Source organism: Elgaria multicarinata, chromosome 11, assembly GCF_023053635.1.
Source record: "Elgaria multicarinata webbii isolate HBS135686 ecotype San Diego chromosome 11, rElgMul1.1.pri, whole genome shotgun sequence".
In the NCBI taxonomy this organism is placed as follows: domain Eukaryota; kingdom Metazoa; phylum Chordata; class Lepidosauria; order Squamata; family Anguidae; genus Elgaria; species Elgaria multicarinata.
This window is the reverse complement of record NC_086181.1, coordinates 3,876,301-3,903,484: the sequence shown is the minus strand read 5'-3', so window position 1 is coordinate 3,903,484 and position 27,184 is coordinate 3,876,301. Positions and strand designations below refer to the sequence as shown.

Genomic DNA, 27,184 nt, shown 5'->3' with positions numbered 1-27,184 from the left:
TCTATAAAGCAACTCTTCTGTAAGTCACACCAGACATTCCAACATCATACATCTTAGTTAACATAAATCTTAGTTATCTCCAACATATTTAGAGCCCCCTCAGAATATGAGGTCCTAAGCCATGGCTTACTTGGCTTGTTCCTAAACCCAGCACTGAATTGGTCCATGAATCATGCCTATTAAAAATGATTCTGGGATTTGAGTTCCAGTACAAATTAGGCCTGTTCACCACAGGCTGGAAGACAGCGGCAGAGAACTGGGGACAGGCTTTAACATTTCCCTCAGCATCTGTCTTAGCTGCCCCACCGCCAAGATGAGTTAATACCTTTGTATTGAATTGGATTGTCTGTTGTAAACCGCCTTGGGAATAATTCAGTTCAAAAGCTGCCGTGTATAATCTTTAGAATAAATACATATGAAAGCTTACTTATTTAACACATTTTGCTCTTCAGTCAAAAAGGCTCCTGGCATGGTTTACGTACAATCAATAAAAAACAACAACCACTGCCCACAGGCTTATAATCTAAAAATAAATTATTATTATTATTATTTATTTATTTATATAGCACCATCAATGTACATGGTGCTGTACAGAATGATACAAAAGGAAAAAGGAATAGGGAAGGAAGAGGAAGAGGAAGAAAGCAAATGGACTTTCAGCAAGGCGGGTGGAATGGCCCTGCTTCCTATCCCATCTTCATCTGCTGCAGCCTGCTTGAATGGCTACTGCTGGTGATGGTCACAAAGGAAATGCAAGCAGACCTTACTGATGCCAAAAAAAGTGTTTTATTATTATTATTATTTATTTATATAGCACCATCAATGTACATCACTAATCACATTAAGACAAACAATAATAAAAAAAAATTAAAGACATCTGTGATGTCACAGGTATATAAGTTATGAATCTGGGTTTGTATATGTATATTAATAATATGACTGTTTTCTGGTAAGTAGATGTAGGGAGAGAGTGGTATGAGTGATGTATTTGCGTATGTGAGATGATTGGCTGAGTGGGTGTGGGTGAAATGGTGTAATATATAAACAGGGAGCTGTGCTTGCCTAGTATAGATAGGGAACAGGTTGGATAGGGCTTGTAAAGAGACAGACAGTGAAGAGCTAGATAGGGACTAGAATTTGTGTGTATAGGATTAAAGTAATTAAGTGTGCGTTTGTGGGAAATGAAAGCATCCCAGGGACCTTAGGATAGCTTGTAAAATCCTTCCAGGTTCAGAGACAGGACTCTGACCTCAGAAGGGAGCTGGAGAGCCAACCGCCTTCGCTCCCCTCCCTCTTGCAGCTGGCACTGAGAGAACCATGCCAGCTGTCTCTGGGAGTTTGGAAACCTGACCTTGTTGAGGGGGGAAAGGGGGTGTTCTGATGGGTGGGGTGGGGCGGGGCGGGGCGGGGCCAGGATACAAGTTATTCTGAGCTCTTCCAGCATCCTCCTTTCCCGCTCCAAAGAGCCCTCACTAAACTAGATAAAAAGCCTGCCTAATTAAATCTGCAGGGCAAGAGGATGGGGGCGAAGATAATTTCTGCTACTCCTCCCGCCTTGCATTGGATGATTGGATGCCTCGGAGTTTGGCAGCTTCCTGTCATCAAGGGTGCCGTTGATAGGATTGTGCCCTAAAGGTTAAAACCTATACATTGAATTGAGCCCTGAAAATTGGCAACTATTCAGTTCTTTCAGTGTTGGGGGTGATGTGATAATGATACTGTGCCCAGATTAGCAGCCTAGCTGCCACATTTTGCATCAATGGAACCTTCCAGACATTCTTCAGTGGTACCCCAACATAGATAGACCACCATGCCATGTAACCAAGGCATGGATAACTGTTGTCAGATCAGACTGACTTAGGAACAGCTACAGCTGGGGCACTAGATGCAGTTATGTAAATGCATTTCTTGTCATCACTGCCACATGAAGATCCAGGGGCAATGTCAGATCCAGGCTAGGAAATACCTGGGAAGAGTCACACACACACACACACACACACACACACACACACACACACACACACACACACATTCTAAGGTGAGGTAATCTCAGAGTGTCTCTGAAAAGGAACAAAAAAGAAACTGCAGAGTGAGACTGAGAAGGAGGCATCTGAAAAGGATGTTTCGGGGCTACCTCGCAGGGGGATCTGATGTAGGGCAGAAGTGCTGCCTGTAGGAGTTTTAAACTGTGTGCCTTTACCCATGCTCACCTATATTTGTAAATATTGCAGTACCGTTTAAGTCTCTAAAGTCACAATCCTATGCATGTTTAGGTAGAAAAAAGTATGAGAAGTCCCAGCATTCTGCAGCTAGCCATGCTGACTGGAGGGATGCTGGGTCTTGTAGAACCTTTTTCTGTCTAAACCTGTATAGGATTGTGCCTTAATTAACTCGCCTTCCAACAGAACCAAACTACAGTAAGCACTTCAGGGAACTGGGAAACGAGTAACAGTATGCTGAATTGCTCATTGCTCTGAAGCACAGTTTCCCTAAGTGTGTGTGGGGCAGGCCTTCTCAGTACATTGTACAATGTACTATGTACATGTACATTGATGGTGCTATATAAATAAATAATAATAATAAATGTAGGAAATTTATTTTTAGCTGTATTTAATTGATACAACTGGAAACACTTTAAAATACAGACCTCACTTCAGACAACTCTTACAAATCCCACACCACAGAAAAAGAGTCTGATCCATGGTTTGCTGCCTGTTCTTTGGACTGAACAGCACAGTTGCTTGAAAAGTAAATGTTAAAGTTTTATTTAACATACTAAAGTTACACATTAACACCGAATGAGAAAATATTTAAGTCTTACAAAACTTTCCAAGCATGTTAATTTGCAACTGCTAATGGTTGTGACTACTCTCCCTGGAACTCCAGATGTCAGAAGCAACCCATCCAAATCTCTTCCATACTTTTTTAATTCATTACCCCAGATACCAAACTTAGGGGCTGTCTATATGTGGGGAAAGCCCCAGGGTGGCTCTGCAGTGGCACTGTGTTGTTTATATGACGCAGAAGCCACTGCAGAGCCATCCCAGGGTTTTCCCCTGCAGCTTCGAAACAAAAAAATTTGGGACTTAGCCCAACTGTTTTGTCTGGAGTGCAGTGAGAATGGCACATCGCTATCTGCTGCTGTGCTCTGGAGTTTGGCAGAGGCATGGCTGGGCAAATGGGCACCCTGATTGGTCGTCATCCGCCTGGGCAGGGGAGATGGGGTGGGTTGGTGAGCTGAATGGCTGCCGGAATGCCCCTGCGCTGCCTTGGAGGAGCTTACTTGCGAGTAAACATACAGGCGATCAGGCGGCAAGAATCGTGTCTCTGCCACCCCTCCTCCTCCCCCACCCAAAAAAAGACCGAGGAGGAACCGACTAGCAATGGGGGGAGGGAACGTGTCCCTGCTTACAAGGTACCTGGTGCTGTTTCTCTTGCCCCCAGTGTGTTGGGAACTTGCAAGGGAACTCGGAGAGTGGGGGAGATGATCCCTCCATAATGATCAATATACGTCCTGCGCTCTCCCCTACAAGTGGAGATAAGATGGCACAACCCCGCAGGAGATAAACCACGAGGTTTTGAGGCACCAATGTGCCATCGTCATCAAGATTGCCCCTTAGTTATGGTGTGTGTTTAGATCCTTGGTTGGTCACTGTACCTAACTGTCCTATTCCACGCTATTCATATGTCCCTTCTTTGTCAGCTGTTAACCCCCTCGCCATGTTCCTAGTACCTGGACACTTGGACCGCCATACCGCTTCTTTGTCCTTCTTGAGCTTGAGCTCTAACCATAAAACTGGCACTTCTCCTGTTCTTGTATTATTGGTATTTCTTCTTTCCTTGTACTTTCCAATGTACTTTGTAAATTTCCAATCCGCACTGCACCCATGCGAATCTGACTGACGAACCTAACTCTGCTGTGGCTGTTCGAAGTATTGTACACCATCCAGGGAATTTATTTATTATTTAAAACACTTCTTGGCCTCATTTCAGGGCAGAAGCCCTCACAAGAACTTCATTATTGGGCAGGCAGTTTATGCTTCATATACCTTTAAGAACAGCCCCCAGTAGAACAGCTGTCTGTGGAGAGGTGGGGCCTGAAAATGAGAGAGGCTTCTGGAAGTAAGAAGGCCTGTGTATATATGGAGTGGGCTTTCAAGGCCTAGTTGCTGTTCCAAAAAAAGAATCCCCCAAAAAAGCATCTGTTGTGTTCCTAAACTGGATCACTGTCTTCTCTGAAAAGTAAAACGCCTGGCTAAGCTGTGGGATAGATGCTAAAAAGCTACATAACCATACTAAAATATTCTATGAAGCCTTGAGTAGGCCCTTATAACCTTTAACATGCTTTGGATATATATCATTTGTATATGATCAAAAAACGTTGTGATATATGACATATAATAAATTTATGTGCTTTTATGCTTCTATGATGGGATCAAAACAACATTAATATATACAGCAGCTGTCTTTGTCTTCCATTTGAAAGAGGGGAGAAAGCAAACTTCTCATTTACATGCAACCATGCGATTTTGAATTGAAAACTTCTCTTCTGGGAAAGGCTCTATTGTGTTTAGTGAGGTATCACCAGAATATAGAGTGAAAGTTGGAAAAGAACAATGGAATGAATACAGGGAGGGTGGAGATGAAGCACCCAGCTTGGAGGGAACGGCTGGCTGGAACCTTGAACAGGAGTGCTCTTTTTAGGATACAGTGTCCCCATTCAGAAGACACCTTAAACCACGGCTTTAACCATAGTGAACCACAGTGAATAAAGCTTTTTGCCTTATTTATAGTGGTTAAAGCCCTGGTTTAAGGTGTCTTCTGAACGGGGCCATTGTAACATTTTGTTGCAGGTCCTACTTATGAATAAATAAAATTTAAATAAAGTGACCTGTACTTGTAGCCTTGGATTCACCTGAACTGTTTGCCACAAATGGCAGTGTACTATGTTTGTGAATATTGAGTGAAATCAGAGGGCAAAATTGCAGCTTATTCTTGGAGATGGGTTTCCTTCTGCAATTACTAAGCAACAGCATTTTTTCCATGGGGGGGGGGCTAACAGCACCATATACGTATACATTACTAAACACAAGGAAATATTTGGTAGGGAAGGAATGATGAATGTTCGAAAAGCTAATTCAATTGGTAAATTTAACGTGATTTTTTTTAAAAATCATTTCACTTCATGTTGACATCAGGGTCTTGCACTGCCAGTATGCTCTCCTCTGTTGATATTGAACTTGAATTGTCCACCATGCATGAACTAGAAACCCAATGTAGCCATGTTAGCCTCTTCAGCTTCCTTTCTCCACTGGATTATGTTGATACTGCTGCTATACAAACCATCTTTGGTATGATGTGTTTTCTTAATCTTAGACAGCATAAATACCACTATAGCCTCTCCTTGGATAGGGTGCTACTTTTATCTCTCTTCAACGCCCCCTGCCCACCCTGGGAGTCATGCCCTGGCCTGGGAGCAAGGGAAGAAAATACTTACGAACTTTAAAAGGAACAGCCATGCGTTGGCCATTGTCCTGGGAGGATTCACCTCAATTACGTTTCTATTTATACAGACCTTCTCCAGCTGTGATGGGCAATTCTGATGACGGTGAGAACAGCTGATGTCAACAGAAGCTTTTTATAAAACATGCTGGGTGTTTGTAAGACCACCCATGCTCTGGGAGAAACTGTCAGCAGCAGGCCAGACCACTGGGGCAATTTTGGAGTAGTGGCAAAAACATTCAAGTGGGTCAGTTTATATCCTCAAGGTAGTGGAGCAGAGATGCAGGACCAGAAGTGAATGGGGCAAAAAGGCCCACAGGAAATAAAGATAAACAGATAAAAGAATGCTCATCCTTTAAGAGAGACAGAATCCTTTCCTCATTTTTCAGTATTTTTCATTTTGTGACAATGAGAATTAGAAACTTTATGGGGGGGGGGGGGGATACAAATGAAAATTGGTCAGTATTCCAGTTTTTTTAAATGTAGATTCCAGCTCAGATTATGGTTCCTGTGCCAATATACTTATTTTTTTCTGTTAGCCTCATTCCCTTACTTTCCCCACTTTCTCTTGATAGAGCACATGCTTTGCATGCAGAAGGTCCCAGGTTCAATCCCTGGCATCTCAAGGTAGGATTATTTAACTTCCTACCCCTGTAGGAAGCAGTCCTGCTGAAATCCTGGAGAGCCTTTGCTAGCCAATATCGACAATATGGGGCTAGATGGACCAAAGGTTTGACTCTATATAAGGCAGCTTCCTATGTTCCTCTGTTTTTCAATCCCATACATGTATACTCAGAAAAACCTTCCACTGATTTACTCTCAGGTAAGTGGGTATAGGAGTACAGTTTTAACTTCTTACTGGGGTAATACAGTAACAGTTCTACAAATTAGTCAAAGTTTTCAAAAATAAGGAGACACAATGGAAGCTGCAGGAATTTCAAAGAAAACTCTCTTATGTTCATCGTGGCAATGATATTCTAGAATAAGGGACCATCTTTGAAGAAAAGGAGAAGCTATTGATCTTACAAAAGTTAAATAGAAACAGTAGTCTGTGGGCGCGTTCGGATGACACAATAGTCAACCATGTGTTCATAGTCAACTCCACGAAGGACTATGTAGGGGGTTCTCCCCACACGACATGATAATCAACTGTGAGTTGACTGAACACATGGTTGACTATTGTAGCTGACCCCTGCCCACACCCACCCTCTCTCTGCCCTCCCACCGAATGGTGCCACTGGTTCCCATTAGAATCCCCCCTCCCTGGCTGGAGCGCGGTGATCAGCGGCACCCTATGTGGTTCCTTGGATGTGCACATGCCGACCCTGGGTGAGGCAGGATGCGGCGATTGGCGGCTTCCCTCCCCAAGCTGCCCTCCCATTCCCGTGCAAAAAAATTCTAAAGCTACGTGAGAGATGCTTGCTGCTGCCCTGCTTTGCAGGGGTGGAAGAATCTCTCCTACAGATGTCATGCCACAGAAGAGATCTTTCCACCCTTCTGCCATGGGAGGGATCCTTCCATCTCCTGCCCCAATAGCCAGGAATAGCAGTTCAAGCTACAGGAGAAATTGTTCCACCGCCCCTAAATCCTTGAGGGTTAAAGTGACGCGAGTGATGCTTGCAAAGCGGGGCAGCTACAACTATCTCTCGTTAGCTTTAGGGGAGAAATCCTTTGCACGGGAACAGGAGGGCGGTTCAGTGAGAGAAGCCGCTGATTGTGGTGCCCCGCCCCACCAAGGAATGGCATGTGCATGTCCCTGGGAACACATGAGGTGCTGCCAATCACAGCGGCCCACCCAGGGATGGCTGACACATGCCTGTGGAGCCCCGCTGGGCAAGATCCGCAGGAGTTTCTGCTGCTCTTGCCTCACGACTCTGTAGCTATGTGAAACAGTCTATGGAGCCCACCACATGACACAATAATGAACGGTTGTGCATATAGTCGACTCTGTACACCACTGATTATTTGCATTGGTTATTTTGTGATGTGGAAAAGGCTCTCCAAATGACACAATTGTCAATGGTTGACTATTTAAGCAACCATTGAGTAACGTGCCATCCAAACCCAGTCTGTGTGTTCGTGTGCACACGCACATGTTTTAATTTGAATGGACCAAATGTAGCAGAAGGAAAGAAGAAATAAAACAAATGAATAAATTAAGATTTTAAATTGATGTAGGAGTATGCAGTATTTTATATAGAGAGGCTGTTACACTGTGGTAAGGGAGAGTCCTTCTTACATGGCTTGTGGCAGTTGCACCTCCTGGGGAATACAGAGTGGAAGGAATATGAGATAAGAAATTCTTGCGGGATGGAATTTTCCCCTCTCTGAAGAACCTTGAAGGAAAGTACACAACAATTTTAATGGACTTTAACGATAGACTATAGTTGCTATCTTTAAATTACTAATGATTTCAGTTTCAGTATAACCTTATCAACAACGTTTTATTCATTTATTTAAAACATTTGTATCCTGCTTCATCAAAACTCACAGTGGTTTCCAACAATAATAAAGACAATAAAACACAGTTAAATAATACAATTTACAGCAGAAAGAATGCAAGGCTTCACTACAACTCAGCAGCCACAAGCCCTTTGGAAAAGATTGTTCTTGCATCCTCTCCAAAAAGTCACAAGAGATGCAGCTTTGTACCTCACTGAAGAGGTCATTCCAAAACTTTGGAGCAATGTGAACTAAGGCTCCACTCCTTGCCTTACATGACATGATGTGTAGGCACATGGAACAGAGCTCGACCAGTAGAACACAAAAACAGGAGGAGTCATATGGGGAAAAGTGACCTCTGAAGTTATATGGGTGCCAGGCCATGAATGGCTTAGATGTAAAGACTTGAATAGGGCCTAGAAGCAAACTGCAGTCATTCCAGTAGCTGTAAACATGTTCCCATTTCCCAACATCCAGTAAGATGGGTTCCCAATCTTTTTGGACTCTTGGGCACATTTGGGAATTTGAGAAACTGCTGTGAGAGTTTGGGGAGAAATGTATAAATTTTTGGAGACACACTGGCTGCATTTGGACAACATGAGAGTCAACGGTGGGGTAATAATCAACTCAACAGTTGTTTATCTAGGGGGTACTCCCCACACAGCATGATAATCAACTGTGGTGTGGATTAGGATCAGCGTTGAGTTGACTATTAGTCCATGCTAAGTTGACGCACTCATCCCCAGTCCTCTCTCCCCCCTCACTCCTTCCGTTAGTATCCCATCAGCCATTGCGGCTGAAAATCTATCCTGCCGGCTGGACTAAAGTGGCAGTTACGGGAACTCTGGGGGAAAGTGACCACGCCATACTTGAATTGTTCATTTTAAAGGAAGCAAAAGCGGAGTGCAGTCATACACGGGCTCTGGATTTTAGGAAAGCTGATTTTAATAAACTCAGAACTATGATAAGTAAGGTCCCATGGCAAGTGGCCCTAATGAGAAAAGGAGTCCAAGGTGGGTGGGAGTTTTATAAAAAATAAATTTTAAAGGCACAATTTCAAACAATTCCAACAAGGAAAAAAAGATAGAAGACAACAGAAGAAACCAATGTGTCTCCACAAAAAGCTTAGAGATGACCTGAAAACAAAATAGGATAATATAGGAAGTGGAAGGAAGGCCAGGCTACAAAAGAAGAGTACAGACAGTTAGCACAGAAGTGCCAAAATGGTGTCAGGAAGGCTAAAGCTGAGAATGAGCTGAGACTAGTGAGGGATGCTAAAATCAATAAAAAGGTTTTCTTCATGTACGTGCATAGTAAAAGACAGAGGAAAGAAATGGTGGTTCAACTGCTTATTGAGGATGACAAATATCATTCTCATTCTCAGCTTTAGCCTTCCTGACACCATTTTGGCACTTAACAGTTGACAAAGAAAAGGCAGAAGTGCTCAATTCCTACTTTGGCTCAGTCTTCTCCCAAAAAGCAGGTCTATGACCCCCTGGAAAAAGTGAAGTACAAGCTGAAGGGCAGGGATTGCAGTTTGAGATTGATGAACAAATGGTGAAGAAACACCTAATTTTTTTCAAAGAGTTCAAATCTCCAGGGCCCAATGAACTGCATTATAGAATACTAAAGGAGCTGGCAGAAGAACTCTCAGAACCACTGTCTATTATCTTTGCGAAATCATGGAAGATAGGTGAGGTGCCGGATGACTGGAGGAGGGCTAACATTGTCCCTATCTTCAAAAAAGGCAAAAAGCAGGAACCTGGGAGCCACTGATGATACAAAATTGGGAGGGATAGCTAATACCCTGGAAGACAGAAACAAACTTCAAAGTGTTCTTGATAGGCTGGAGTGCTGGGCTGAAAACAACAGAATGAAATTAAATAGGGATAAATGCCAAGTTCTACAGATAGGAAAAAGAAACCAAATGCACAGTTACAAGTTGGGGGATACTTGGCTCAGCAATACTACAAGCGAGAAGGATCTTGGAATTGTTGTAGATCACAAGCTGAATATGAGCCAACAGTGTGATATGGCTGCAAAAAAATCAAATGCTATTTGGGGCTGCATTAATAGAAGTATTGTTTCCAAATCTATGTACTGGTTCCCCTCTATTCAGCACCGGTTAGGCCTCAAATTGAGTATTGCGTCCAGTTCTGGGCACCACACTTCAAGAATGATGCAGCCAAGCTGGAGCATGTTCAGAGGAGGGCAACGAGGATGATCAGGGATCTGGAAACAAAGCTCTATGAGGACAGACTGAAAGAACTGGGCATGTTTAGCCTGAATTGAGGGGAGACATGATAGCACTCTTCAAATACTTGAAAGGTTGTCATGCAGAGAAGGGCCTGGATCTCTTCTTGATCATCCCAGAGTGCAGGACACGGAATAATGGGCTCAAGTTACATGAAGCCAGATTCTGGGCTGGACATCAGGAAAAACTTCCTGACTGTTAGAGCAGTACGACAATGGAACCAATTACTTAGGGAGGTCATGGGCTCTCCTACACTAGAGGCATTCAAGAGGCAGCTGGACAACCATTTGTCAGGGATGCTTTAGGATGGATTCCTGCATTGAGCAGGGGGTTAGACTCGATGGTCTTATAGGCCCCTTCCAACAAGCTCCCTAGAGAGGTCCGCCTGGCACCTACACTGTATTCATTTCGTCGCCAGCTGAAGATCTTTTTATTTTCTCAGTATTTTAACACCTAAATTTAAACTTTGCTGTTTTAATTCTGTATTTTAATCCTATATCAATTTCTGCTATGTGGTTTTATCCTGGTTGTGCTTTTTATATTGTATTTTGTATTTGGGTTTTTAGATTGTTGGATGTTTTATTATGTTCTTAATGGTTTTAATTTTTGTGAACCACCCAGAGAGCTTTGGCTATTGGGCAGTATAAAAATGTAATAAATAAATAAATAAATAAATAAATAAATACTATTCTATGATTCTATGACTAGAATGGCAGCCACCACTTTGGCTGCTGTTGCCTTACGGCTCTGTGGCTGACTAAATAACCAATGGTGCCCTATACATGATAACCATCAGTGCCTCAGATAACCAACACTGCACAGCGTTGGTTATTAGCGTTGGTTATTTCGGCCAAATAGTCAATCATTTGTTAAAAATCTCCCACCAGACAACACTATAACCCATGGTGGTTAATAACCAACTGTTGACTATTTAAACCACCATTGGTTATCGTGTTGTCTATATCTATGTTAATGAATCTTCAAGAGTGTTCAGATTCAGATTTAGTCTGCTCTGGAAGAGCCCCACTTCGATTTGGACAACACCCAGAGCTGTCTGAATCAGCCTGGTTCAGGATTCGTTTGAATACAATGCACTTCCCTAGCCTATATCTGTTCCAAAACACAGCAGGAAAGGGCTCATTGATTTCACAGTCGTTGGTCATTCTCCCACTTTTAACTAATCAAATCTCTCAGGTTCATAAATTCTGCCAAATCTGAAAATTTCCACATAATCTCTACCTTTTTTGAACTCTAGTACCTTCCACCTCTGGCTGTTTCTATATTGACCGACAGTACCTCCCTCAACTACTAACCTTTTTAAGCAACCTAACAAAAGGTTCATCTCTTTTGTCAATTATGGTATACTGAGCCATGTTCAAATATTATTTGGAAGCCACCCATAGTGCATAAAATCTGAATTATACTATTGACATTTCCAGCACTAAAAGCACTGTTGTCTTTTCATTGTTGGTAACTCAGTGCAATGGTTGTAGCCCAACAATCCCTGACACACACCACATGGCTGCATCTGGTATTATCTAACAACGAAAGGTGAAAAGGGACTCACTTTAAGGATTCCATCTTCAACCTGACATTATATGCTTGACAAAAGCTGTGAACAATAAAAAGAGAAATTGAAATTAGTGTGAAGTAAGTCTTTGTAACATCAGAGGTGAAATTTTTACAGAGGAATCCCCTTCATGTTTACTCAGCCCCCTTGTGATCAACTGAGTTTACTCCCTGGTAAATATGCACCTTAATAATTTGCTGCAAGCAAATATAATTTGACCAACCAACTAACAGACCCTTTGAAGTTTATTTCACATAATCCAGACTACAGAGAACATCAAAAAAATAGAGAGTCATGGTTAGAAAAGGGGCTGGAAGAGAAAACTGCTCTAAATGATTTGCATAAGTGAGGCAAGTCACTCATTATTAAGAAAAATGTATTTCTCTATTACATTTTAATCTTGAGCATTATCAAACAAGCATTTTATAGCATGCTCGTTAGTGGGCACTCATGGATTTTCATAGGTCCTTTTCAAGATGTTGTCTGCCTGAACTGAATGGACCATGTGGTCTTTGTTTACTTTCTCTTTCTTCAATGTGTGAAAAAAGAGGAAGGTGCTCATCCCTATTGTGGGACAGTAGCAGGAGGCAAAGCAAGGGAGAGAAACGTGATTTCTCCCCTCCCCGTCTGAAGAAGCTTCTTGTCTTTATTTCATGTCATACATGCATCTCCCCACAACCACATCTGTAATTTCATCATCTTCTCTGCAAGGTAGTTTAGGCTGAAAGAGCAGTCAAGCCTACTGTGTGACCTTGGGCCAATTGCTCTCTCTCATATAATGACTGGCCCCCAACTTCATCCCATTGAGCTTAACAGCAGAGTGGAGATTTGAGTCATGAGTCCAATGCTCAGTCTACTATACCACACTGACCAACAAAGTTCAGAACTCAATCTTGTAAAATAAGATCAACCACTCCCCACAATCCCATGGCGACTGAGGTCAAAGCTAATCAGGTGGGGTGGAAATGCCTTCTTGACCCTAAATATAGCAGTAAATAATAATGGTTTGCGAGTAACAAGAGTGAGGGCAAATCTGCTTCCCACAGGAATTTTAACTGGAGCATAATTCTCATGCCACTGCATATTCTATCACTAGTTGTGACAGTCCTTTATCCAACACATGAAAGACAGTGGGGATTGGTGGGTGGGAGAAAACAACTCAAATGTCATACCTGGTGGGAGAGCCATATGTAACTGCAATATGCTATAATAGATATGGAGCTCCATCACACCTACTTTTTAAATCCAATTTCCATCTGCGGTTTCCCCCTCTGTTTCCTTAGCAAGCCAAGCACTGGGCACTTTCACGTCTGTGCATTATTGTGCTCTTTCATCTCATGTATCTTTTCACCTGGAGTGCTACTATGCTGGTAAAATCTCCTGCCCCCACCCCTTGGGAAAGGTTTACAGGGAAGGAGGAGGGAAAGTTTGTTTTGCTTGTTTCAAAGGGTGGGCAGATTAATAACCATTTTAACTAATTTCTTTTGTAAAGGTGGTCATGTCCACACCTTTGCACCAAGGTAACCAGAATGTTTGCATTGGCATAAGTTTTAAAGATAAAGAGATCAATCTTGGCATGGTGATAGCTATTAAGGAGGGCTTTAGCCACCCCAAGTTTGAATCAGGTCCATTCATGCCTTGATTTTAAGGAATTTCTAAAATGTAAATGAACAAAAGTGCTTACATCTGCGTACATTTTACAGATAAAGAGATCAAACTTGGCACAGTGATAGCTCTTAAGGAGGGCATGCTTACCTTTGAGTAAATCCCATTTTAGTAAGTCTTTCTCTGTTCAATGGGGTTTACTCAAAGATAAGCATGTGTGGGATTTTAGTATGATTTGGATGTAAATGCAGTTGAAATCAATGGGATTTACTCTTGGGTAAGGGAACCAGCAGATCTCTATTTTATGATGCACTCCTTCGCATGATCAAAGGAAATGAAAACCAATCCTTCGCACTGGTGGACTATCCAGAAAAGTGTTTAAGGGGGGGAATTTAAAAATTCCTTTAAAAAATCAAGGTATGAACTGATCTGATTCTTACCTTCATAGTTGATACAACCGTTGGCATCTTCCTGCCCACTCATTAGCTGTTCTACTTCACTTTCTGTCATCTTCTCCCCTATAAGTAGAAATCAAACATCAAGTTTTGTTTTTCAGATTTTCCATTCAAAGCTTTGAATGGACTAAATTGCTTAGAGATTAAGCACTATAAAGTAAGTACTCTGCATATTTGCAGAGATTCTTAGGAATAGCAGAATTCTCTGGATTAACGGCAGAACCCAGGAGTAAACAGTGCCTAGTGCACAAGCTAATTGTGCATGGAGATTGTTAGCGCAGTCTCACACGACCTGATGCAGAACAATTTGTGTCCATAAGTGAAATGCACTTGCCTTATCTCAGGACACTGAAGGGTGCATCTAGAGAAGACTTTTATCACAACACTGCTCTGCCTCATTTATGGAATTTTACAGGGGGTGGGTCCAGGCATGGTCATCTTGCACTCATAACCCTCCCATGCTTTCCCATTACTTTTTCCAACTCTTTTCTTACCGCAGAAAATCCATTATGCTTAAAAAAAAAATACAGCATAGTTACACTTCTCATTGTAAGGCTAGGGTTTTCTGCTGTTCCCTTAAATGCAGACAAGAATGGTAAAAGAGATAATGAGGAGATGAGGAAAGTTAGAAAAGCAAAAGATTCAGAAATACTTTCTCCCCATATATAGGCTGCTAGACCACTAGCTGGAATGGGTATAGTGATACCCTGTGTCAGACTGGGCAATGCCAGAGTGAATAAGTGTACCATGGTATCTTCAAGGATGGCATTTTCGCCTTTCATGTGAAATTGTTGAAATGTTTTGTTGCTTCTGCACTAATGTACTACTGAGGCACAATCAGCTGGAAGCAAATTAAAATGGTGGCACTTAATATAGTGCTATATATCCCATAACAATTCCACAAACCCCTTTCCCTGCAGGGAAGCACCTATTGTACTCAAATTCCATTCAGTGAAAGTCCTGCTTGGTCCTTTAGTCAATTGTTTCCTATTAGCAGCCCCAACAAGGACACTGAGCATCATCAGGTGGTGGGAAAATCGCATTTCCTTTCTGTTGCTTCTGTCCCATGATACTTATTTTTTCTTCACATGGGGGAAGAAAGAGGATGTTAACAGTGACCATGTGGCCCATTCAGTGGCCATTTTTTTATCATAACGCTTTTCCTGCACACAGCAGGAAACGGCGGCACATTTTGTTTAAAAAAAAAACAGATTTAAAGGGGTCTCTTTTGTGATGGAAAAAAGCCAAGGAGGAGCAGGAGATTCATGGGAGGTGGACATCATCGTCAAAAGGACACACAAACATCCATAAGTAGGGAGTAATGAGCGTGCAATAAAACACTCATCTGATGACACTCACTATTTGCTTTTTTTTTAAGTATTATTGCTATGGTGCAGTTGAAATAATAAATAAAATAAATAATCAACAAGCAAATGATGAAACTGTGGGTCTGATTAAAGGAACAATCATGAGCAGGGTAGTTAAAGGGCAGTTGCAGGACATTGACTGGGTGTGTGTGCTATCTTCAGGGTGCCGGCTTCAACCCCGCACTTTCCCTTTCCTATTTGACACCGAGGAGGGAGTGCGGGGTTTCTGGACATGGCTTCTTTTCCCTGCCTCACACTTGCTGGTCATGCAAATGTGATTTCCCTATTTATCTGCAATGTGGTGCTGGTCTTGCAACCATGAGTTCCCTAATTACCCATGACATGGCTTAGGTTAGTCTGTCATCCGAATCTGGTGAGGTACATGGTGAGAGTAACTACTAAACAACCCCAGATAGAGGTTGTGGGGTGGTTTAGAAGCCATCACACATATCCCTGGGTTCTTCAGACAGCATGCTAACGCATGCTGCATCACAGGTAATTAGGGAAATCACAGTCGTAAGACTAGCACGGTCAGGGTGGGGTGAAGAAGCCACATTGGCTTCTTTTCTCCTTCTAATCATCCAAATGCAGCCATTGGATATGCTTTATTCATTTATCTTTTAATCCTCTCATATATAACAAAAAGAAAACTGCACAGCACTTTACAATAACGTAGAATTATAAACGAATAAAAATAGAAAAACAACAACAGCAGCGAGTTAGTGGTCTTTAAAAGCCAAAGCCAGGTGATACAATAAGAATTGTTAAGCTGCTTTTGAAAGTTTTGAAAAGATGTTTGAAAGTTATGGAGAGGATGTTGGAAAGCCATGGTGCAATCAAAAAGAATGTCATGCTCTGAATTACCCACAGATATTACATCTCTCAACAAATCTGCCTAAAATGGCAATGTGCTGTGTGTGTTTGTGTTTGTATCATTTTGGAGAAGGTGTTCCCTAACATATGTTGGCTACATGTCAAATCTTTGGGAAAGCTGAGCCTTGCACAAGTATAATACTCGCTAAACATATTTCCCTTCCTTCACAGTACTACTGGTTGAATTCCATTCTCTACCTAAAGTTGCAAGTACATGGCGCAGTTCAGCCCCCATGACGGTGCCGTTTCCTTCCTTGTCAAAGACACGCAGCCCTTCCACAAAATCCTCAAAGGTCCCTTGGTCCTTGGATCGAGCAATGTGCTGCAGCATCGGGAGGAACGTTTCAAAATCCAGCATCTTCGCATTCATTTCTGACAAGGAAGAAACCAGCAATGAGAGATGGTGATATTACCAATTCATATACTTCAAGAAGCCACAGTTTGATAGAGCAACGAGCAAAAGGCGAGCTTGAGCACACCCTCCTCACCCTCCCATTCCCTCCTCCTCTCACGGACTCGGATGCAGTGGAGACTTCCTTGTTTGTTAAACCGTATTTTCTTGTGTCATCTGAACAGGGAAACTGATTGAGAACTAGTGTGGTGTAGTGGTCAGAGAGTTGGACTGGGATTCCGGAGCTCTGGGTTCTAGTCCCTACTCAGCTATGAAACTCACTTGATGACTTTGGGCCAGTCACTGACTCTCAACTTAATCTACTTCACAGGGTTGTTGTGAGGATATGAAGAGGAGGAGGACTATGTGAACTGCCTTGAATTTCTTGTGAGAGGAAAAAGGGTGGGATTGAAATGTTGTTGTTGCTATTATTATTATTATTATTATTATTATTATTATTATTATTATTATTATTAGCCAGGATAATAATAATAATAAGGGGTGTGTTACAAGCTTGTCCCAGGCCCAGTGGAATGATATAGGTGTTAAGAAGCAGAAAGAACCTCTGATATAGAATCATAGAATAGCAGAGTTGGAAGGGGCCTACAAGGCCATCGAGTCCAACCCCCTACTCAGTGCAGGAATCCACCCTACAGCATACTTGAGAGATGGTTGTCCAGCTGCCTCTTGAAGGCCTCTAGTGTGGGAGAGCCCACAACCTCCCTGGGTAACTGGTTCCATTGTCGTACTGCTCTAACAGTCAGGAAGTTTTTCCTGATGTCCAGCCGGAATCTGACTTCCTGTAACTTTAGCCCATTATTCTGTGTCCTGCACTCTGGGAGGATCGAGAAGAGATCCTGTTCCTCTTCTGTGTGACAACCTTTTAAGTATTTGAAGAGTGCTATCATGTCTCCCCTCAATCTTTTCTTCTCCAGGCTAAACATGCTCAGTTCTTTCAGTCTCTCTTCATAGGGCTTTGTTTCCAGACCCCTGATCATCCTGGTTGCCCTCCTCTGAACACGCTCCAGCTTGACTGCGTCCTTCTTGAAGTGTGGTGCCCAGAACTGGATGCAATACTCTCGATGAGGCCTAACCAGGGCTGAATAGAGAGGAACCAGTACTTCACGTGATTTGGAAGCTATACTTCTATTAATGCAGCTCAAAAGAGCATTTGCCTTTCTTGCAGCCAGATCACACTGTTGGCTCATATTCAGCTTGTGATCTACAACAATTCCAAGACCCTTCTCGTTTGTAGTATTGCTGAGCCAAGTATCCCCCATCTTGTAATTGTGCATTTGGTTTCTATTTCCTAGATGTAGAACTCGGCATTTATCCCTATTCAATTTCATTCTGTTGTTTTCAGCCCAGCACTCCAGCCTATCAAGATCGCTTTGAAGTTTATTTGTGTCTCCCGGGGTATTAGCTATCCCACCCAATTTTGTGTCATCTGCAAATTTGATCAGCGTTCCCTGCACCTCCTCGTCCAAAGGAGCTGAAAAGGGCCAAGTCTATCCTGCTGTATACACTTGCCTTCTGGCGTTGGTTTCCCCAGCACCTTCAGGACTTCTGCATTGGTTGGGTTCTGTCCCAGGGCTCGCATGACATCTCCGCACTGACTGTATGTGATCTTCATCTCTCCAGTTGGGGTCCTGTCAAACAGCATGAAGGCCTCTTTGAATTCTGTGCAAACAAAAGGAACTGAGTGAAGCCTTTCGCACAAATCAAGAAAGGAAGCTAAAAGTGCCATTGAAATTCTTCCCATCTGAAGTTCAGAAGTATTACTTCCACATCTGAACAGTGAAGGGCTTACTTCTGAGAAATGGAGACATTTTCTTACCATTATCTGGGAGGTGGTTTTGGTTTGTATGCAGATGGTGATTTGCCCTACAATCCTATACACACTTACCCAGGAGTATGTCCTCATTGAACTCAATGGGACTTATTTCTAAATAGTCATCTATGGGATTGCACTGTTGGTGTGTCATTATTATGCCTGATGAAGTGTGGCTACAATCCTACACATTCCTTGGGAGACTTGGGGCTTGTCTTGACGGAGGGTTTGCCCCGGGGTAGATTCGGAGTGGCAGCAGGTCATCTGTTTTGTTCTGTTTGCTGGTTTTTCTGTCTAAAATGAATGTGTAAGGGATAGGGAAAACTCAACTCATTTTTTCATAGCACCGCATGCAAAGTGGGGATACACTGAAAGCAAAAGAAAGTAATTTTTTAAAAATTGAATGCACATAGTACTAGCTAATGTAAAAAATACATTTGAATTACAGTTGCAGGAAATGCAAAACCAAAACCCTAGCCTAAAAAAAAAATGTCAAAAGATGTTTAATTCCGCCCCACCCCACACCCCACCCCACCCAAAGCATCCCAGGTGAACACAGCTTTTATCTTCAAGGATGGATTTCTAATTTTGGACAGTTAGCCTGATGGAGAATTATGCAATATTATTACAGAAGAGAAAGTTCTGATATATTCAATAGTAATTGTAAAGACACACACACTCTTAAATGTTTTTATTAAAACATGCCAGGGGTAGGGTGGCGATGGGAGACTGCAGTGCTCACACTGATCTTTCAGGTGAGCAGAGGCATATACAGAGTGATTCCCATAACTGAAGCGAATAGGGAAGCCCCTGAGATGTGCATGGGCATCAGATCCTAGAAGAGCTTGGAAATTGGATTCATTTCTTAAAATATACCAGATGCATCCTCCTATAGCTTTAATAGTTGTGTAGAACAGATACTTCTGCTAAAATCCCCTCTCTTACACACAACTATTAAAGATGCAGGAGCCCTGTCCCCTATTTTGTCTCGTCACCACAGACTGCATTTGAATGTGATTATCAAATTGCATAATTCTATGCATACTCAGAAATTTTAATTGGACTTACTCCCAGATAAGCGTGCATAGGATTGCAGCCCCATTACAGCTAAACCACACCCTGATAATGGCATGTTTTAAAGATCAGATACAAAAAGCTGGGGGGGGGGGGAATCTACAGAAAGCTTTTGCACCCTGTTTGTCTCCCCCCTCACAATTCCAGTCCAGGCTGCAACCCAATACCTTCTCTTTACCTTTTGGGATGGGTATATCGGGAAAGAACAGAATTGGTTTATTTTTATACAAGATGGTTTTCAGCTTCTTGACTTGCTGCAATATTCTCTGTTTATTCCTTAATTCTGCTAGTCGAACAACACCAGTACTGCACAGATCTGTGTTTGCCTTCTGCCCTTTGCCAGCTACCCCGTTGGCTCTTGCTACCACAATGGATTCATCTCTGGGGTCTAGCTTTAGGATACGTGGCCACCACTTCTCTAGGAAGGCTACCAAGTCTTGGCCCTCTTTCTTCTCTGGCAAGCCACGGATCCTGAGGACATGTGGCTGCACTTGTTTCTCAATCTCCTGCATATGGTCACCAACATGTTTGTTCTTGCCAAACAGGCGTTCAGTGTCCTGCTGGGATGATTGTACCTTTGCTTGGTCATACTTAATTACAACATCAGTGGATGCTGCTGACTGGTCCAGGCTGTGGATCAGTCCTTCCAGCATGTCCATGCGTAAATTCAAGGCTGAGATTTTCCTGTCAAAGGCCTTCACTGACTCTATAGTTTGGTCCATTTTTTTCTTGATGCCCAGTACCACCTCTTTCATGGAGGCTTCTCCATGACTGAAAGAGGCCATGGGCTCAGGATTGGATTGCAGCCCTGGAGATGTGGAAGCCCAAGAGGCATCATATGGAGGTCTTTGGGAATGCTTAAGCAGGAGTGTTGGTGACGTTGGTTTGTTATTCAGCATTTTCATACCAACTGCAGAGTGGTGGCTGTCACATGTGGAGGAAGGTCACATGTGACATCACAATGACTCTTCCTGCCTGTATCAAAGGTTTTTATACTGATCTTGAACTTTTGATATGTGTAGGGGTCCTACTGCTTTGTCTCCCAACAGATTAACTTCTTGAAAAAAGGGAACTCTCAAAAGTGTCTTTCCTACTGATCCTAAGAGATGGATGGGATCATAGAGGCACTACTGGCCTAAGGTGTGCTGGGCCCAAACTCTGAAACGTCTATGGACCATATGTAGCGTCGCAGCCTGTTCATTTCCCCCTATGTGGAAAAGTAGTACCAGGCTTAGAGCAGAGAGAGTGAATGGAGGAAATTGGATTGGATCCAGATTTAGTCATACTTAAGAGTAGACCCATTGAAATCATATTAGTCATACTTAATCTGGATTGAACGCTATATATTGAAAAGTCCTTTTTTTATTAACCATTGCTTACCTTCAATCTGTTCACCAGTAAATTCAATCTACAGGAGAAAGAAAATGACAGCAATTAATTATTTGCTATTCCTGTGTTAACTCCAGGAGCTAGTATGTATGGTAGGGATGAATGTGGTTTGTATATTTTGGAATGTTTGGAGGCTTTACATGCCTAATGGTGCCAGCACAAGGCTGCTTAACTGTACATTTTGGAGCAGATTATAAAGAAGTCAATCTGTAAACACCTTGAAAACAATGCAGTGATTACTAGAAGCAGCCATGGATTTGTCAAGAACAAATCCTGTCAGACTAATCTGATCTCATTGTTTGATTGGGTAACCTCCCTTGTGGACTGTGGGAATGCTGTGGACATAATATATCTTGACTTCAGCAAAGCTTTTGACAAAGTACCCATGATATTCTGATTAACAAACTAGCTAAAAGTGGGCTAGATTAAACAACTATTGAGTGGATCCACAGTTGGCTACAGAATCGGACTCAAAGAGTGCTGATCAATGGAACCTTCTCAAACTGAGGGGAGGTAACGAGTGGGGTACCACAGGGCTCAGTCCTGGGCCCAGTGCTCTTCAACTTTTTTAATTAATGATTTGGATGAGGAGGTGCAGGGAACACTTATCAAATTTGCAGATGACACAAAATTGTCATACCCTGGAAGACAGAAACAAACTTCAAAGTGATCTTGATAGGCTGGAGCATTGGGCTGGGTCAGCTTGGTACAGAAATGCTGAGAGAGCCAAAGTACTTTGCTGCTTCCCTTTGGGAATTTGGGGTGTGTGTGTGTGAGTGTGTATGTGATTTATTTCACGGCAACCTCCCAAGGTCAAGGTGTCAAGTGGTTAAACCATTTCCATAATGATCTGATACTATTAATAACTCTCTTCAACTCCAAGAGGCTATCTTGAAAGAATGTGACAGTATCAAAGAAGAGGAATGGAAAAAGTTTCCTCTGTAGCTGCATGATAATAACTATAGAGACAAAGGATCTCTGGAATTTGCAGAGTGGGTAGTGATGTAAGGCAAAGGAGAGCAGGAAATATAGGATTATGTGGGTTTGTTAGACAAATTCATGAAGAATATGTCTATCAATGGCCATTAGTAATGGCAACTAAATGGAACCTCCATCTTGCGCGGCCATGTACCTCTGATGCCAGACAATGTGGACAAACAGTAAAATTAAAGCAATGCTTTCCTGTCCTGCTTGTAACATTTCCCAAAAGAATTTGTCTGGGATGCTGAACAAGAAAGACACTCCAATCGGGTTTGCATGACACACAAGTGATTAATAGCCATGGTGGGTAAGGGATCACCCCACGCATGCTGGTCCTGTGCCAGCTCATTTCCCTAATTGCCTTTGCTGGGCACATGTTGTTGTGACATCCAAATCCAGCGAGGGCGGGTGGCTGGAGTGGTTCACAAACCACCCATAACCTATGGTCTGTTGCAGGGTTGCTGGGTGATTTGTTAACCATCCCAGCCACCACCCTCGCCATGTTCGGACATCACCACAACCCATGCCTGGCAAGAGTAATTAGGGAAATGAGCAAGTACACATAAAGGTGATTAACAAGCCACCATGGCTTATTAACCACCCTAATGTCATGCAAACTAGGCTTCTTTCTGATCCATATAGGCTGTTCTAATATCCTCCTGCTTTTCTTAATTCAGTGCTTTAATGCCAAATTGAAAGCAAATACTTGAAAAATAAGTATGCAGCACTGGAGAGCCCTAGGTATGTGGCTCTCAGATCCTTTTTAATGAGTCACTTCAAACTACTAGGGGCTTTAGACAGCTGACTTAATAAACATTTTGTTATTGTTCTACAAATCAAATCAAAGCACATACATAACTTATATTTTATTTTTCTTTAGCACCAGCATCATTGTCAAAACCAGTAGCATTTTATTTATTATTTATTTATTTAGAATATTTATATACCGCTCCCCATTGAAAAATTTCGGAGCGGTGTACAAGGTAAAATGAAAAAAAAAAAAAAAACAGAATAAAACAGTTAAAACAAAATTTAAAAAGAAGCAAAAAACAACAACACAGAAATCCAAGGCTGCATGTTAAAGAAAGGCTTCTTGGAATAAAGATGTTTTCAGGAGGTGCCGAAAGGAGTACAAGGTTGGAGCCTGCCTGACCTCCAGAGGCAGGGAATTCCACAGGAGGGGCGCCACCACGCTGAAGGCTCTTCCCCTGGTAGATTCCAATCGGAGGATGGATCTAGGTGGAACCACCAGGAGCAGGCCCTCGGATAACCTCAGTGACCGGGCAGGTTGGTAAGGTAGAAGGCGTTCTCTCAGGTATCCTGGTCCCAAGTTGTTTAGGGCTTTGTACACAAGTACAAGAACCTTAAACCTGGCCCGGTAGCGAATAGGCAGCCAGTGCAGTTCCCTCAGCAGAGGAGTTACATGCTGGAAAGGGGCAGCTCCAGACAACAGCCGAGCTGCAGCATTCTGCACTAGCTCCAGCTTCCGGAGCAGCTTCAAGGGCAGCCCCACATAGAGCGCGTTGCAGTAATCCAATCTTGAGGTTACCAATGCCTGTACCACCGTGGTCAAGCTATCCCTGTCCAGGAGAGGCCGTAGTTGGCCTATTTTGAAAATCACAGGCCAACCTGCTGTGAAAGGTCCCTTTAACTGGTAAAGTTTTGGGGGAAATTGGTAGACTAGCATCATATTATGAAAATAATAGGCCCTAGGCCAAGACCTTGTTAGCCTCTTCAATAATCCAGGTCTGGACAAAATCACTTCACTCTCAGTCATCAGAAATGATAAATTCAATGCAGGGAGAAGTACAGATACTCTTTGTTCCACAAGCTTTCCAGGGACCACCTAAAATGGAGCTCATGTACCACCAGTGGCCAGTTTGAGACATATACACATGTTTAAATGCTGCTGCAAATGTTTCAGAAATCTGTGCCAATTGAATTTCCCAGATGTGTGTACACTGCTGGTGTTTAACAGTGCATGTTGCACTTACATATGACAACCACACATCATGTGTTTCTTTGAAGGAATTGATTATACCTGGTATACCTTGCACAATTGTTACATGGAGTACTATTGTATGTAATAGAGAGCTTCGGCTATGGGGCGGTATATAAATGTAATAAATAAATAAATAAATAAAGTAATTTGGACTCTTTATAAGGACATAAACAGATTTGCACCAGGTCGGCTGACGGGCCTGAAGACGTGTCCCTAGCCCAGTTCCTCAGTCAGTTATGGGTAGCTCTGGCCGCCCAGGAGGAGGATCTGCCGCAGGTTGGTTCATGGCTCCCTCCTGGGCCAAGGATGTTAGCGAGGAAAGGGCATGTTGACCATTTCCCACCCTGTCCACATTCCGGCAGCCTGGAATTGCTCAGAGGGAGGGAGAGACTCTATTTGAAAATGACCAGCTCTGGCTCCCTTACTCAAGAGTAAATCCCATTGATTTCAACTGCTTTTACATCCAAGTCATACTAAAATCCCATGCATGCTTACCTTTGAGTAAACACCATTGAACAGAGGGAGACTTACTTCTGAGTAAACACATATAGAACTGACTTTTAATAGTGTGGTCATTCAGAAGCTTTTTTTTTAAAGTCTAAAACAGCAAATTGGGAAGAAGTGCTCTGCAACCCTGTGCTTACTTTTGAGGTTTTACTTCTGTTTACTCAGAAGTAAGTCTCTCTCTGTTCAATGGTGTTTACTCAAAGGTAAGCATACATGGGATTTTAGTATGACTTGGATGTAAATGCAGTTGAAATCAATGGGATTAACTCTTGAGTAAGGGAACAGCAGATCTCTATGAACTGGAGATGCACAGCTTCATATCTGATTAAAGTAAAGGAAAATTGATCCTTCACAAATGCAAACAGGTGGAATTTCGCACTGGTGGACTATCAGGAAAAGGGTTTAAAGGAAGGAAATTAAAAATAATCCTTAAAAAAAATCAAGGGATGAACCGATCTGATTCAACTTTGGCATGGATAAAGCCCTCTGATTCAACTTTGGCATGGATAAAGCCCTCCTTAAGAGCTATCACCATGCCAAATTTGATCTTTTTATCTTTAATAATTACACAGATGTAAGCATTTTGGTTACCTTGGAGCAAAGGAGGAGAGCTGACCACCTTTACAAAAGAAATTACTCATCTGCCCACCCTTTGAAACAAGCAAAACAAACCTTCACTCCTCCTCCCTGTAAACCTTTCCCAAGCCAAGGGACAGCAACAGCCTTGGCCCATGCACTGCCTCCTGCTTCCTAAATGGCCTCCCTTCCTTGGAATTTGTTTAATATGAGCTTAGGGGGAAGTTATAGTGTGTTGTTTTACCGTAATTCTGCACTTTCAGGCTGCTGTACTATTGTATTTGGCAGAAATAACAACGATTTTTTTAAAAATAAACAATTAACTGCAGGGGAAAGGAGAATGTGGGGAGCTGTGTGGGAGATTTCGCCGGCATAGTAGCGCTCCAGGTGAAAAGATACATGAGCTGAAAGAGCGCAACAACACAGACGTCAAAGTGCCCAGCGCTGGACTTGCTAAGGAAACAGGAGGGGGAAACCACAGATGAAAACCAGATAAAAAAGCAGGTGTGATGGAGCTCCTTGTCTCCTCTTCTTCTCTCTGCTATCTGCTTTGCTATTTCTATAGAGCCCTTTCCCTCTCTGTCCTTAAAACCACATCCCTCAAGACATCAACCAAGCCTCACCTGTTCACTCTTCTCTATCCCATCCTCACTTTCCATTGCTCAGTCTTCTCCTCTTGTCTCTAGTGTAGACTTCAAGCCCTCTGGGCAAGGGGTTTCTATAGCCTGTACAATGTCTAGTACAGTGTTCACATGAAATCAGTATTACATACTAACATAAGCAGAAGCAGGTGTAGTTTGGATGGGATCAAACAGCGCTGCAGCTTTTCCATCTAAGTATACTCATGAGATTGTGGAACGCTTGTGTGGAATTGGAGGAGAAAAGTTTTTGTTGTGTTGAGGTGTCAGCGTCATTGTACTATCTCTCCATAGGAAAATACAAAATTATCATAGTATGTGTCATAAGTACAGCACAGCAGTGCCTGGTTTGCTGCATTCAAGACAAGAAAATGATTTGTGCCACACATCACAAATGTTTTGAGTAAGCTAATTTGTCCCTACACAGAAATTATTTACATGTGGGAAGATAATATAAAGTGGGCTTCAGAATTAATAGTGCCATTTTGGAGAGGGAATCTATATCTATCAGCTTTTGAAAAATCCCAAATGGGGAGATTTTCTGCTCTTGAAAATAAAACCAAGACTGGATATAGGCAATTTTTTTTCATCCCACTTTCATCTCTGGTAAACAGGCTTGGCAGGATCTGTATTGTTTCCAAAACTTTCAGAACCTGTTTGACCAGAGGCGACAAAGGGAGAAAACAACTTTTCTGAACCTGTTTCCATCTCTCTCTCCAGCCTAAGAAAACCAGGGGAGATGCCTTAATATCTCCATTGATTTAAAATCTTATTCTATTATAATTTATTTTATTTATTTAAGGATTTTTATGCCGCCTTTCAGCCAAAAAAGGCTCTCACGGCGGCTTACAAAAGTATTTCTTGACAATAATGAAAAAAGCAGTTCTGCTTCTGACAGATTTAATTTAAATTAACTTGAAGAAAAGCTGATTTTTAAAGTAATGCAGCAAGTTGAGCTCTTCCAAAGCAAATGTTAATTGCTAATAATATTATATAATGAATAAATTAGGAATCAAACCTTTTGTATCAAATTAAATGACATTAGACAGGGAGGGAGGGGAGAAGAAAGTTCAGTGGGTCAGCTTTCAAAGTGGCTGAATGGTAGATTAATTGTGAGATGGGTCATCTTCTACCATTGAGAATCAACAGGTCTGGAAACTAAAGCTGAGAAGTGTAGTGACAGGCTCCGGACCATTTGATGAGTCCACGTCAGAGCAGGAACTCTGCTCATAGACTCTTGCATTCCTGCCTTCGAGAAAGAGAATGGAGAGAGAGATCCAGATTTCTTACTTACCTTCACACTCTTGGGGTCAAAGGCGGGTTCCTTGGGTGGTTCAGGAGCCGGAGCCGGCGCCGGAGCAGGCTTGGCAGCCTCTTTCTTGGGATCTGGCTTTTTGGGGGCCATGATCTGGGATTACGGGCGAATGATGAGCTGGGATGAGCGGAGCTGGGAATGCAGCAGCGAGGCGAAGGGCCGAGGAACAAAAGGCAGCACTTGCTCCCATAGCTTATATACTCAGCTGTGGATCACACACCGGAGGGTGGGTAAATTACAAGAGCAACTGCTGTTTACTATAAAAGGAAGGCACTCCCAAAAAGCAGCCCCCACTCTTCCCACTCAACAATTGTCTGTTGTCATCAGCACATAGTGCAAAGGCCGAGAGTCACCAGTGCAGGCAGCTTTTGTGCACCTGGGCTGAGAAGATTTCAGAACTCCCTTACTGAAA

General features: G+C 42.5%; 1 protein-coding gene across 1 annotated transcript; it reads right to left on the bottom strand.

Moving 5' to 3' along the window:
- Positions 1 to 7,571: 7,571 nt before the first annotated feature.
- On the bottom strand, positions 7,572 to 26,903 carry MYL4 (myosin light chain 4). Its single transcript, XM_063138777.1, has 7 exons — positions 26,752 to 26,903; positions 20,745 to 20,772; positions 17,990 to 18,139; positions 16,267 to 16,440; positions 13,814 to 13,891; positions 11,766 to 11,810; positions 7,572 to 7,838 (listed from the first exon to the last, which is right to left on the bottom strand). Exons 1-6 carry the CDS (start codon positions 26,860 to 26,862, stop codon positions 11,782 to 11,784), a joined length of 570 nt encoding a protein of 189 aa, XP_062994847.1. The 5' UTR covers positions 26,863 to 26,903; the 3' UTR covers positions 7,572 to 7,838; positions 11,766 to 11,781.
- Between the last annotated feature and the right edge of the window lie 281 nt (positions 26,904 to 27,184).

What these genes read in the sequence shown, in the direction of transcription:
- MYL4 (XM_063138777.1), bottom strand. Translation starts at nt 26,862, where the DNA reads ATGGCCCCCAAAAAGCCAGATCCCAAGAAAGAGGCTGCCAAGCCTGCT. An exon ending in TTGACCCCAAGAGTGTGAAG is followed by an intron (nt 20,773 to 26,751) that starts GTAAGTAAGAAA and finishes TTTCTCCTGTAG; the next exon opens with ATTGAATTTACTGGTGAACA. An exon ending in CGGTTGTATCAACTATGAAG is followed by an intron (nt 11,811 to 13,813) that starts GTAAGAATCAGA and finishes TATTGTTCACAG; the next exon opens with CTTTTGTCAAGCATATAATG.